This window comes from Eschrichtius robustus, chromosome 19 (genome assembly GCF_028021215.1).
Source record: "Eschrichtius robustus isolate mEscRob2 chromosome 19, mEscRob2.pri, whole genome shotgun sequence".
Taxonomy (NCBI): domain Eukaryota; kingdom Metazoa; phylum Chordata; class Mammalia; order Artiodactyla; family Eschrichtiidae; genus Eschrichtius; species Eschrichtius robustus.
In genome coordinates this window covers 58,310,877-58,324,479 of record NC_090842.1, presented here as the reverse complement: position 1 = coordinate 58,324,479, position 13,603 = coordinate 58,310,877, and the positions used below count along the sequence as shown (strand labels likewise).

The window sequence follows — 13,603 nt, the reverse complement described above, 5'->3', positions numbered from 1 at the left end:
GACAGGGCACTCCCACTACGCTCGCGTTTATTCTGGGCCAGGGGCTGTCCCAGCGCTCCCCCACCTTTCACTCATTAACCCTCACGGCACCCCACTGAGGTAGCAAGTATGCACAGAGAGGGAAGGCGACTGTCCAGGGTCCAGCCAAGGGTGCAGCCGGCAAGCAGCTGAGCTGAGAGACAAAACTTCCTATTTAGCGTTTGCACGTAGGAAGCGGGGCTCCGGACCGCCACGTGACAACTGAGGCCCGTGGGCCTTGGTTGACTCGTTCTGTCACCCCATGTTTCTGCTCCTGACCCTGTAGGGAAATCAGAGAGGGGGGTGGGGACCCACCTTACGGAGAATGAGGTGGGAAATGGATGCGTTGGCGTCGATGATGATGGTGGACACTTTGTCATCTCGGATCTCCTTGAGCAGCGGCGTGGGGTCCCGGCTGTCGTCCAGCATCCTCACCGACAGCGTCTCCTTGGAGATGAGGAAGCCGCGCACCAGTTCCTCCAATCGCAGCAGGCCTGAGGGAGGGGTGGGGCCCTGGGTTAGAGCCCCTCCGTGTGCCTGGAGACGGGGCAGCCGCTCCCTCCTCTCTGGCACGGGGTAGCTGGGGAGAGGACCGGGGCTCGCTCAGGATGTGGGGTGGCAGTTCGGAGTGCAGCTGGCTCTCTTGGGGTGCTGGGCCCAGGGGCCTGATGCTCGGGTCCTCTCAAATTGAAGTCCCAACCGAGACCTCCCCCGATCTCCAGAACGCTGTCTCCTGTCACCTTTCTGCCCCCACCAGGCTGCGTGACAAGCGTCGCACGCTTCACGTGTGCATAGCCGCAATCTGCTCTCCTCACCAAACCACCACACCTCGCCGGGTCAGTGAACAGCCTCCAGCTGGCCAGGCGCTCAGGCCAGAGCCCTTGACCGCAGCCCGGCCCCTGTCTGTCTCTCACGCCCACGGCCAATCCACCCAGGCTCTACTTTCAAAACACACCCCGTGGCACCGCGTCCCTGTCACGGCCCTGGCCCGAGCCGCTGCCATCTCCCGCCTGTGACATCGGCCACACCTGCCCCCGGAGGGTCTGTTCCCTACACAGCAGCCAGAACTGCTGCTGGAAAGCAGATGTGTCCTCCTCTGTCCCAAACCCTCCAACGGCTTCTCGTTGGGTCAGAGTGAAGGCCAAAGTCCTCACAGCCTCCAAGGCCCTACTCCATCTGCCCACTCGCCTCATTACGTCCCTGACCTCATCTCCTCCTCTCTCACTCGCTTGGCTCTGGCCACGCCGGCCTCCTCCTTGTCACACACACACACACACACACGCACACACACACGTGCCCCATGGCCTCTGCGCTGGCTGTTCCCTCTGCCTGGAACGCTTCTCTCCAGATCCCCACATTCCAGACCTTTACTCAGATATCACCTCCTCAGTGAGGCCCACGCCAACCATTCTATTTCAAATTGCACCCCCTTACTCCAGCTCTCCCAATTCCCGTCATCCTCCTCTATTTGTCCACAGGACTCACTACTCCTGACCAGACCACGTCTTCTCTATGTCCACTGCCTGGCTCTTCTCATTAGGTTTGACAAGGGCCTGGCTCATGCACTGCCACATCCCTAATACCAAGAACAATGTCTGGGGACTTCCCTGGTGGCTCAGTGGTTAAGAATCCACCTGCCAATGCACGGGTTCGAGCCCTGGTCCGGGAAGATCTCACATGCCTCGGAGCAACTAAGCCCGTGCACCACAACTACTGAGCCTGCGCTCTAGAGCCCACGAGCCACAACTACTGAGCCCACATGCCACAACTACTGAAGCCCGCGTGCCTAGAGCCCGTGCTCCACAACAAGAGAAGCCACTGCAATGAGAAGCCTGCGCACCACACGAGTGGCCCCCGTTGGCCACAACTAGAGAAAGCCTGCACACAGCAACGAAGACCCAACACAGCCAAAAATAAATAAATACAATAAATAAGTAAAAAGTAAAAAATAAATAAATAAATAAATGTCTGGACCATGGCAGGTGTGCAGTGAATACCTTTTGAAAGAGGACTCCCTCCTGGAGGTGACTAAGCACGGTCCTCTCTCTCTCCAGCGGCACCCACAAGCCCATCAGCCTGCCAGACGTCTCCACTTGAATGTCTCAAAGACACCTCAAACCCAACGTGTGCCCCTGAACTGACTGTCCCTTCCTCCTCGGGCAGGACCTGGTCACCATCCATGACCCCACCCTCTCCCTTCCCTCACAACTCTCCTCAAATCCATTCTGGCCCCTCGGTCCCCGTGCCACCACCTGAGCCTTAACCAGGACCATCCCTCCCCACCTCTAGCCGCTCTCCATGCCACATCTTGTGTCATGGAGTCTCCAAGTCTGCTCTCTATGGTGCAGCCAAAGAGCTCTTCCTGCAACACACTCGTACCTGCCCGGTGTGGGTACTTTCCATGGCCCCCATCGTCTTCAGGAAAAAACATAAGGCCCTCAGTGAGCATGCCCCGTTCCCGGGTCCTGCTTCATTACTCCCACACTGGGAGCATCTCTGAGCCTCCCGGGGCCTCGCCTCTGCCCTGCCCTGTCCTCTGCTTGGTACATGCTCCCTCTCTCCTCTCGCACCTCAACTCCTCCCTACCCTTCAGGTCCAGCTTAGAGGTCCCTTTCTCTGGGAGGCAGGCTCTGAACCTCCCAGACTAGGGTTGGATCACCCCCGCCTAACTCCTGAGAGCTCGCAACACTCCGCATCACAACTGCTCACCATGGTGTCCCCCAGTGGCCCGGGAGCTCCGGGAAGCCGGGGACCACGCCTAGCGTTGTTCACTGCTAAACCACCGGGACCTAGCAGGGGCCCTGCTCCGAGCACGTGCTCAGTCACTATCTGCTGACTAAAGAGTCTCTTTGGGGGCGGGAGTGGGTGGGGAGGGGGGTGGTCTGTGGAACCAGAAGTCTGGGTTCCTAAAGGGGAAGGGATGGTGGGAACTAGGAGAGCCTGTGTCTGGATCCCCCAGGCCTTAAAATCAGGGGGCCATTCATGACTGTGGGAGACTAGATGTCTTGGGAAGGGGAGTTTGGGGAAATAGAAAACAAGGCATCCAGCTCTCCTCCCTCATGGGACTTCCCTGGCAGTCCGGTGGTTAGGACTCTGCACTCTCACTGCCAAGGGCCTGGGTTCAGTCCCTGGTCGGGGAAACTAGGATCCCACAGGCCGGGCGGCGCGTCCAAAAAAGATAAAATAAAATAAAAAACAGTTCTCCTCCCTCACACTCGGCCTTGGCGCAGATGAGGCTGGCCGAGGGGTAGTTGAAGGACTTGAGGATCCGGGAGACCGCCAGGCTGACGTCCTCATTACTCGGGTACAGGCTGACAGACGCGAAGCGAAGGTACTGAAGGCGGGGCATCTCCTCGGGACCCACCTTGACGTGGGGGATCTGAACAGAGAAGGACCTTTGCTTCCATCCTGCTCCCCCCTCCCCAGCCCTTGCCTCCAGGGACCGCCCCCCACCCCAACCCCGCGCTCCCGCCTCACCTCCTTCTCCCCACAGATATGGCTCACGGTGGAGGCTGACGCAGGGCTGGAGGAGGGCCCCAGGACAGACACGACCCCCTTGGGCAGGATCTGACACACTGTGAGGGATGGGAAGAGACCACAGATTCAGGGACCCTCTTCCTCCTCTCTGTCCCTGCCCTCAGGGAACTGCCTTGGCCCAGGAGAGAACCCGACACTCCACATGGAGCTGCCTAATGTTGCCCCACCACCTGGGGACCCAGAAGCCCCGTCCCTGACCCAGCCCACCGCAGGAGACAAAAGGAGGGGGCACAAGACAGAAGGAGACAGGGAGACATGGCAACAGAGGGCCGGCTCAGACCAAGAGAGAAACAAAGGAAGAAATGAAGAGGATACACCAAGGACCTCCTTCTGGCTGCAAATCCAGTGTCTGGTTTCTCAACCTTTGTCTCTCTTAAGCTTTTTAACCACGCACAGCCTAAGGTGCATCCAACACCCCCTCTACCCTGAACCCACAGCCAAGGTCCCCTCTACACTCTACACCCCAAACACCATTCCTCTGTTGCATTTACTTGCTCCTCTTTCTTCCATTTTCTTTCTCCTTAAACATGCGTGCATCTCAAGACTGGGAGGTGGGCGGAAGCCTTGGTTTTTACCTGTCCAGTGCCCATCCCCGTGGCAGAACCCTAACTTTTCCTGAGGGAATCACATGGTTCCCAGAATTGATTGATACCTGACCCAGGATCAAAGAACCACATTGTGCTGGCCACAGGGATCGGTTCAGAGATGGGGACAGGCTCAAACTAGGCCACTGAGAGCCTTCCCCAGGTCCTCTGCTAAAATTATCACTGGGTTTGCTAAACTGGTGAGATGCAAAGTTTTGAGCAGTTGAGGCCATCTTGCCACCAGCTGGGGAGGGTATTCCTGAAAATGAAGCCAATTTAGAGGAAAGTAGGACCCAGAGATGAAGACACAGAGGTTCCTGGAACATCATTTGAGTGCCTGTATTAAGCCATGCCTGAAACAATCCTGGGATATCATTTGGGTACCTGGATTCAATCAAGCCTGAAATTAATCTTTAGGCCTTTTAGTGACATGAGCTGATAAGTTCTCTTTTTTCCTTAAGGCAGCCTGAGTTGGGTTTCTGCCACCCAACTAAGAGCACCGTAACTAAATGTCTCATCTTCCTCCAAACATTTCTTCTGTGCCTTCCATGTTGGTGAGGGTCCCACCATTTACACACACCAAATACCTGGAAATGGTCCTTGCCTTCAATCTTCCTCCTAATGGCCAATTAGTCACCAAATCCTGTCTCTTTTTTGTCCCCCAATTTTCTCATATCTGTCCCCTTCTCTTCGACCCCTCCTCCCCTGTCCTACTTTAGGGCTGTCAACTCAGGCACGCACCAGTCTCCTCGCCAGTTACCCAGATCTAGCTTCCAGATTCCACTTTCACCATCTCCCTGTTCCAAACCCATCAACGACTCCCCACTGCCTGCAGGTGAAGGTAGCGTCTTTGAGCCTGACCTGTAGACCTCCTCGAGCTGGCCTGTCAATCTGTCCAACCTCACCTCCCACTGTCGAGTCACACTCCAGTTCAGAAGTCTCTCACGATCCCCCCAAATACGTCCTGAGTCCAGGTGTTCAGGATGGGTGCAACCCCACATCAAGTTCCTTGGCTCCAAATACTCAGCCCTCCCCTCCGCCCCAGCTCCAGACTACAGGCACATGCCTGGAATACCATCTCCCTCCATACCCTCCAACCCGGTCTCTCATTGTGTTCTGTGCTATACCAGTCAAAAAAGTCCAGGAAACACTGGACCCCATTCTCCCTCTCAGTGATCTGAAACACACATGAGCATAACAAAGGCTCTGATAAAGGCCTGCAGGAAAGAAATCTGTCTAAAACACCTTTGAAGGCGGCATCTCCCGAAAGTCTATGTCCCCAGCACGTCTGTTCAAGGGACATTCGCGCAGTCTGTGAGCGTTCAGCAGACTCACGCACCCCTACTATAGGGCTGGCTGTGTTCCACGGGGCGTACCTTGAGCAACACCTCTCCCTCTATATCCTGCTCATCTTTCAGAGCTCAGCTTCAGTGTAGTCTTCTCCAGAAGACCTTCGCTGTCCCTGCCCCTGAGGCACCCTGGCCTCGCTGCCTGGGCCCCTCATTACTTAGCTCTGGGGGGTTAAGTGTCCCCAGCCAGCTGTGAAGCTTATCTTTCAAACGAGGCCCTCAGCTCCCCCAGGGCAGCACGGGGGCTGATGCTCTCCCCACCGCCCCAGGCCCAGCAGCACCATCTCTGGGAAGGAGAAGGCAGTGCAGACAGGAAGGAAGGGGCAGATGGAGCTAGAAGAGAACACGGCAAGCTGAGGCGGCCAGGGCCGAGGAACAGATGGAGGGCCACCAGCCTGCCCTGCCTCACCCCACGGCCCCTGTGGCCCTGCTCACTGGTGTCCGTGGTCTCGTACTGGCTGTCCCGCTGCAGCTCAAAGATGTCTACTTCCACGCGGGCCTTGGCTGGGACCTCGATGATCCCGTTGATCTGCTCCCGGGCCAGGGCCAGGGCCAGACGTTCACCGCGGCCACACACTGTCTGGTCGTCCAGGATGGCAGCTGAGGGGACACAGGTGTTGGGGACCATACTCCTGGGTCCTGAGGGAGGAAGGGCTGGGCTCCTGGATTCCTTGGCTCTGAGGGAGGGCTGGAGGTGGGGTCAGGGCTCCAGACTCCCGGATCTGAGGTTGGAGAGAGCCGGGATCCGGACTCCTAGGTCCGGGGGAGGAAGGAGCCGGGGGCTGCTGGGCCGAGGCCCAGATCCCTGGGTCCTGAGGGGCTGGCAGTCCCAGGAAAGAGCCCCAGGGAGGGCTCTGGGAGGGTGTGTGAGGAGGCAGGGCCAGCGGGGGCGCTGTAGGGCCTCACCCATGCGCAGTGAGGAGAGCACCTGGCAGCTGGGGCTGGCGAAGGCAACAATCAGCAGCAGCAGAAGCTCAGCCGGCATCTTCCTCCCCTCCTCATGGGGACGCAGCTGCCGCGGCCCCCACTCGCCACCTGCAGGGAGACCCCCCAGCCCACGGGGAGATCGCTGATACGGGGGCCTCTGAGCCCCTTTGGGGACTGCTGAATGGGGTGGTGACCACAGAGCCTGGGACACTGTTGCCGAGCTCTGAAGGGCCCTGCCCTCATTAAAGCTGGCGATACTGAAGGCATCGCTGTAGGGGGAGCTGAGACTCAGAGGAGCACTGGCAGGGAGAAGCCCACAGCACACAGGCACTGAGTGGGAGAGACACTGCTAGAGCCACCAAAATGGGAGGCAGGCATGAAAAGGATCTCAGGTAAGAGCGAATTCCAGGAACCATCTCCACCCCAGGAGGAGACCAGGAAGTGCCACCCCCCTACCCAGTTCCGCCCCTGTCTCTGGGCAGACAGCTGTTACTAGGCAACAGAAACCGGCTGGAGAGGATGCAGTGGTTGCTAGGCAACCCCATCCCAGGCCTCACTTGCCACCTTCCTGACGTCCCTGGTTCCCACAATCCCACAGGGAGAGAGGCATGGACATCCGGGGTCTGGAGGGGAGAGTATCCAGGAGTTAGGAAACTTGGGAAGAGAAAGACACATGGAGACACACAGATGGAGTCAGATGGTCAGACCCCAGGCACCTAAGGGACTAAAAAAGAAAAAAGGAAAAAAGAAGGGTAAAGAGAGGGAAGGGGGGAAGCAGAGAGACAGAAAGAGGAGAGGCCGGAGGTGGGAGGGATACCAAGAGACTCAGGAAAGGAGAAAGGGAAAATAGGCCAAAATATAAGGGAACAGAAAGATGATATGAAGACAAGAGAATGGGGAGAGCAATGGAGAGAAACAGAGGAGAGTTACAGGAAGATGAGGACAGGACTAGGAAACAGAAAGAGGGAAGAGAGAGGAAGACAGTGAGACACGGAGATGGAGAGAGAAAGGGCAGGGCAGGGAGAGGAAGAGAGCAGGCAGGCAGAAGAGAGGGAAATCAAGACAGAGGAGGGACACAGAACAGAACAGGAAGACAGAATGGAGAGAGGACACAAACCCACTCGAGATGCCACCAGAGACCTGGATGGGAAGACTGAGTAAAGCAAGGGGTACACTGTCTGCAGAAGCGGGTGCCAAACTGTGCCCCCACACCCTGCACCAGGGAGCTGAAGACTAGGGGCAGACAGTGAGTCTCTGCTCCCCACAACTGCTCCAGGTGCCCTGGGCTTCCGCAGGGTGACCACTGGGCAGGGATGAGTTTGGCCAGATGCATGGTGCTCCCTGGCCAAGGGCCATGCCCCCAAGGGAAGGGACACTTGGGTTTCCATGGGAGGGGGTTACTGAGAGGCCTAGAGTGCTGTGAGGTGAGCCTGGGGGGCTCCCTGCACCCCACTCATGCCCATGGAAGGAGGGCTCAAGCTGGTGAGATGGTAGAATGGAACTTGCTAATGGAGACAGAGGCACAGTGCAAAATTCAGATCGTCCCTTGAAGCCAGAAAACCTAGGCCAGGGCCACAAGAGACCCCCCCTCAGTCCCTGCTCTGCCACCGACTCCCAGGTGACCTCGAGCAGATCCCTCTCTCTCAGGACCTCTGGGAAAGACAGGCTGGGGATGGGAGGGCCTGCTGGACAGCCTGGGGCCTGTGGACTGTAATCGACATCTAAGGTGAAGGCCTGTCAAGGGTGGAGGAGCAAGGGAAGCAGGGAGAAGCTGGAAGGAGAATCCACAGGGGGAGGGATGTGGACAGCAGGGCTAGGAGAGAGGCGGGAGTGAGGGGGTCATCCTGAGACACCAGAGGCTTCTGGGGGCAAATCAGGGAGCAGAGACTAGAGGATACATAGAAAGACCGAGAATGAGACAGGGGCCAGAAGGGCAGGGACCCACAGGTGGCAGACACAGGTGGGAGCCCAAAGAGACAGTCCAGGGACAGGGCTGGGGGCAGCAGATGGACACAGAGGCACAGGAAGGCACAGACAGAAAAACAGACAGACCAAAAGTAAGTAACTGGGGCTAAAGGAGAGAGAAGGACACACAGACATCACCTACAAGTGGGACACCAAAGGGGACAGAGACAACACAGAGAGCGTGAGAGAGGAGGGGCAGGGAATCAGGCCCGAGCCTCACAGGCCCAGGTACTTAGGCAAAGCCAGATAAAGATGGAAACACAGCAGCTGAGTGAGCGGAAAGGGCCCTGCCAGGGCAGGAAGACAGACAAGTGGGCAAGTGAGAGGTATCGCAAAGGGGAGAGGGCAAATGAGGTGAGGCAAAACAGCTAACAGGTACAGGAAGCGTGGGGAGAAGAGAAATTGCAAAACTCTGAAAAGAAGGAGGGCTAGTCGGAAAGAGACAGAGAGAAAAGGTATGTGAGCCACACAGTTTCTCTCGAGAAGAGGAAGGGGCAAGTGGGACAGACACAAGATAGAGAGACAGACTCCCAAACAAGGAGAGAGGAGAAGTGAGAGTCAGGGAGGGAAACTGAGGGAGGAAGAGTGAGTGACCTGGAGGGGCACAGGCAGGAGACAGGACAAGCGCCCACATAAGGGAGGCAAGTCCACACAGAGGTGCATCACTCAGAGCACCTTGGAAGGGGCGGTCATTCCCAGAGCCTGCAAGCCCCAAAGGGAGGGAAGGAATGGGAACCAAAGGCCTGGCAGGGGAATGGAGAAGTGGGAAGAGAGAATGGGGGTGGGGGGGAGATCACCATAGAAAAGACAAAGTGAACCATGGAGGGGGGCAGTGGCTAAGGAGTGAGGGATGGAGGAGACAGGACGAGGAGTGGATCCGGGGGAAGAAAGCAGAAAAGTAAGAGAAGGAAGACGGCCTCCGAGCCCAGAGTTAGAGAGGCAGACAGGGCAGCAGAGGCACAGGCAAAGCAAACAGGGGACAGAGGGCAGTGGAGAGAGGGCTAGACCAGGCATGGGATCCTCCCAAAAGAGAGAGGAGAGACAGGGGAGTTTTGAGAGACAGAGGGAGGAGAGGGAGACGGAGACAGAGATCAGCAGAGACACACCAAGAAAGGGCTGGGCTAACAGCAAGGAGAAACAAGTTGGACAGAGCCAGAGAGAGGCCCAAAAGACACATGAAATGGAGATTCCAAAACGGAGAGACATTTCCAGGAGATAGAGACTGGCTGGGATGGGACGCATGGCAGGCAGAGAGGATGAGGTTCAGAGGAAAGAAGAGCGACTGAAACAGAGTGAGAGAGCAGAGCCGGTCACCGCGGGCCGAGGCTGGAGCAAGCAGGGGCGGAGACCAGCCAGGAGTCCCGGAGAGGGAGTGAGACCGCAAGTAAGAGCCAGCCAGCCCCTCAGGAGCCCAGCAGCTGGGGGCTGGGAGGCAAGATGAGCTGGGTACCCAGAGGAAGGGGTGAGGAAAGGCCAAGGGGAAAGGAGGCTGGGAGATGGAGGGCGCAGGGCAGGCCCCTGGTGGGGGAGGGTATTTGCCGTTCCGGGGAGCAGGGGAATGCGGGGGGGCCCCCCACCAGGCCGCAGTGAGCCCAGCCTTCCAGGACCCAGGCCCGGCCCCAGCCCAACCCCCATCCTGCAGACACTCACGGATCCTGGTGGGACGGAGGGCTGGGCTCCCTCGAGGCCCGAGGAACGACAAGGGGGAGACGCTCTGACGCTGGGCGGTGTGGCTGGGGCGGGGGGAGAGGGCAGTCCACAGGGCCCCCTCCCCCACCTCCGGCAGTGGCCCCCAACTAACCCAAAATGGGGGTGCTCCCGGGCCGCAGGGAGGAAGGACAGGTGGAAGAGGAGAGGGCGGGCCGGGGAGGGGAGGAAGGGGAAAGGAGAAAATGGAGGAGGGAAGGGGAGAGAGGAGAAGGGGAAGGAGCAAATGGAGGGGAAGGAGGGAGGAAAGGAGGGAGGAAGGTGAAAACGCAAGGGAGGGGGCACAGGCAGAGCCGGGGGAGGGGGAAGCCGGCCCAGGCAAGGGCCCCCGCCCCCTCCCCTAGCCGGGCCGGCCTGGGGGGGCCACGGGGGGCGAGGACTGGGTGGAGACAAGGAAGCCGGCCATCGGGAGAAGTGGGGGAGGGGAGGGCTTGGTGGGGGGGAGGGGGCCACCCCTTCCCCCCTCCCCCCTGGAGCCCCGGCCCTGCCCTGGAAGAGGCTAGGGCCTGGGGACCTCAAGCCCTCAGCCCCCGCGGGAAAGCATGCTGGGGGCAGGGAGAGGTGGAGGAGTGGAGGGGCTGGGGAGGACGGAGTGCCGGGAGACCCAGAGAGCGATGAGAGGGCTGGAGAGGTGGAGAGATAGGGAGGAGGGAGAGGAGGAGGGAGGGGAGGATGGAGAGAAGCAGGTGGAAGAGGGAGGCGGAGGAGGGTGGGGTGTCCCGGAGGCACCCAGCGCAGGGCCTCAGCAGGAGGGCCTGGCCATGGACCCCTGGTTCCCTGTGAGGAACAGCCGCCGGCTCCGGGTCCCCAGCTGGGCCTGCCTTCCTGCTGCTGGCTGCCACCACCGCCGCCGCCGCCACCACCACTTCTCCTTCTCCCCTCCGAGGCCGCGCCTGCCTGCCCGCCTGCCGCCTGCGCTGGGTCCTGGAGCGCAGGGGGGCGGGGGGGAGAGAGATGAGGGAGGGTGGGAAGGAGGGAGGGAGGGAGACGGGGAGGAGGGCGGGCAGGAGGAAGGGAGGCAGGCAGGCAGGCAGAGAGAGAGAGAGAGAGATCGAGGGAGGGGAGTCGGGGGAGGGGGAGACCGTATTGGTCCGAGCTGGGGGGCCCCCCGCGAGGAGAATGCTGATGAGGGGAAGGCGCTGCATTGGACAGAGGGCCCACCCCCGGCCACCTCCTCCACCACACCATGCCACCGCCCTGCCCAGGCAGCCCTTGGGCACAGGAGTCCACGGAGACACAGCCGAGAGGCAGGGAGACCTGGGGAGAAGGCCATGGAGCTGGGGGAGAGGGCTACAGAGATGAAGAAAAATGCAGAGAAACAGCAAGACAGCCATCAAGAGCCACAGAGGTGGACCAAGGTCCACAAACCCCACAAGGACAAGGACAGGGAAAAGCCCAGAGCAAAGAAAGGGCCATCTAGACCAGGGAGCAGACCACAGAGACAAGCTAAGGACCTCGGAGACAAGGGCAGCTCATGGACTCAGAGAGCCCCCCATGAAGATGGGGGCAGGGGGCAGCTCATGGACTCAGAGAGCCCCCAGGAAGATGGAGAGAGGCCCACAGGAGCAGAAAGCACTCCTCAGGCATGGGGAGTGGTCCATGGTGACAGGAGAAGACCATGGACAGGAGGAAAGGACCACAGAAACTGGAACAAGGACGCATATTACAGAGACAAGGAGGAGGGCCAAGAAAAGTGGGAGAGGGTCACAGAAATGGAGGGAGGCCCACAGACACCAGAAAACCCACAAAGGCAGAATGTGGACACAAAAGGCCCACTGAGGCAGGAGCAGCCGGCCCATGGAGAAAAGGGAGAAGCCCCCAGAAATAGAAATAGCCCCCATGGAGGTGAAGGGATGGGTGGTGAGTATGGGAATTCTCCATCATGCAGAAAGAAATCCTGGGGACCTGAGTGGGTGGGGAGAAGATTCACCCAAGCATAGAGGCAGTGGGAAAGGGCAGGGAGCTGGAGGGCAGAGCCAGCAGAAGTGGAAGACTCCCTCCCTCTTGGAGAGAGCTGAGCGGGGTAGGGAGATGGAAGAGAGAAGCAGAGACACAGATCTTGGAGTGGGGGTGGGTGGTGCACGGCTGGGTGGGGGGTGAAATTTTGGGGGAAGGAACATGACAGTTGGCGCTGAAGGCTGAGTCCATGACTCACCACCACCCCCAATGCTCGTGATGGGGAGGAGACACTGAGACACTCACGTGCAGCCCCCAGCACACGTGACCGCATGCCTCGCGCGCATACACTCTGCACGTGGCAACTCTCACATCGGCCTGGCATGGGAGGCCCCCTGCATCCCCCACATGCTTCTGATACATACATCTGACCCTGAAGGACCACCGACTTTACATACACCTCCTCGCCCTACTTAAGGGGCCCCCAACACCCACCCTCAGCTCCAGCTCGCTCTGAAAGCCCAGACTCGCCCTGGCCTCTAGGCCTTTGCTTATGCAGGGACCCCAGCGTAGAATGCCTATCCTAGATTGAACCTGTCCCAGAAGTCCTAGTCCTGTGCCACCTCCTCCAGAAAAACTGACGCAGGCCTCAGCTTACTCCTGTATCATCTGAAGTGAAGGGACCTAGTCAATCCAGATAAATTGGGAAATACAAACAGAAGGTCGCAGCAGAAAGGGGCCTGATAAATCAAGCCTGACCCTTCCATTTTGCAGTGGGCAGGAGTGAGACTCTGCCCCAGGGCATGGAGCCTGTCAAAGGCTGAGTCTAGCTTCCAGGTTATCTGGTTCCTGCCCCTGGTGATTTCATCCTGAGGGCAAATCCAGATTACTAGCTTTAGAGCTCACTGGTTACCACCAACTTCTTTCCTTTACTTCTTGCATTCATCCATTTAGCATGCCACTCTGGACATCCCACCTGCCAGGCAGTAGAGCCTGGGAGCCAAGAGTATAGACCTTGGAGTCAACTCCTGGGTTACAATCCTGGCTCTGTCTCTTCCTAATGATGGACAAGTTATTTAATTTCTCTGAGCCTCAGTTTCTTTGCAAAGTGAGAGCAATAGTTCCTCCCTCCCAGGGTTATTGAGAGGATTAAACTGGATGATGCATGGAAAGCACTGAGCATAATACTTAGGAAGTCATAACACACTCAAGACAGCTATTATTACTAGGCTATTAGCTATTATTACTAGGCTCCTTGAGATCCTAATAAAAATAACTCTTAACATAGATTTAAAAATTTTTTTTTAATTAAAAAAATCTTACTGAAGTATAGTTGATTTACAATGTGTTCATTTCTGCTGTACAGCAAAGTGATTCAGTTATACATATATATTCTTTTTCATTATGGTTTATCACAGGATATTGAATATAGTTCCCTGTGCTATATAGTAGCACTTTGTTTAATCCATCATACATATAATAGTTTTCACCTGCTAATCCCAAACTCTCAATCCTTCCCTCCCCCACCTCACCTCCTTGGCAACAACAAGTCTGTTGTCTATATCAGTGAGTCTGTTTCGTAGGTATCTTCATTTGTGTCGTATTTTAGATTCCACATAT

General features: G+C 57.8%; 1 protein-coding gene across 1 annotated transcript in view; it reads right to left on the bottom strand.

Annotated features, from left to right (window-relative positions):
• GRIK5 (glutamate ionotropic receptor kainate type subunit 5) overlaps nucleotides 1–6,477 on the bottom strand; it is a 46,004-nt gene extending 39,527 nt beyond the window's left edge. The window contains exons 1-5 of the mRNA XM_068527425.1: nucleotides 6,395–6,477; nucleotides 5,924–6,088; nucleotides 3,496–3,593; nucleotides 3,232–3,397; nucleotides 334–512 (exon numbers count right to left, since the gene is read on the bottom strand). Coding sequence (XP_068383526.1) covers nucleotides 334–512; nucleotides 3,232–3,397; nucleotides 3,496–3,593; nucleotides 5,924–6,088; nucleotides 6,395–6,473 — 687 coding nt within the window. The 5' untranslated portion in view covers nucleotides 6,474–6,477. The remainder of the gene's footprint in view (nucleotides 1–333; nucleotides 513–3,231; nucleotides 3,398–3,495; nucleotides 3,594–5,923; nucleotides 6,089–6,394) is intronic.
• Nucleotides 6,478–13,603: the final 7,126 nt, after the last annotated feature.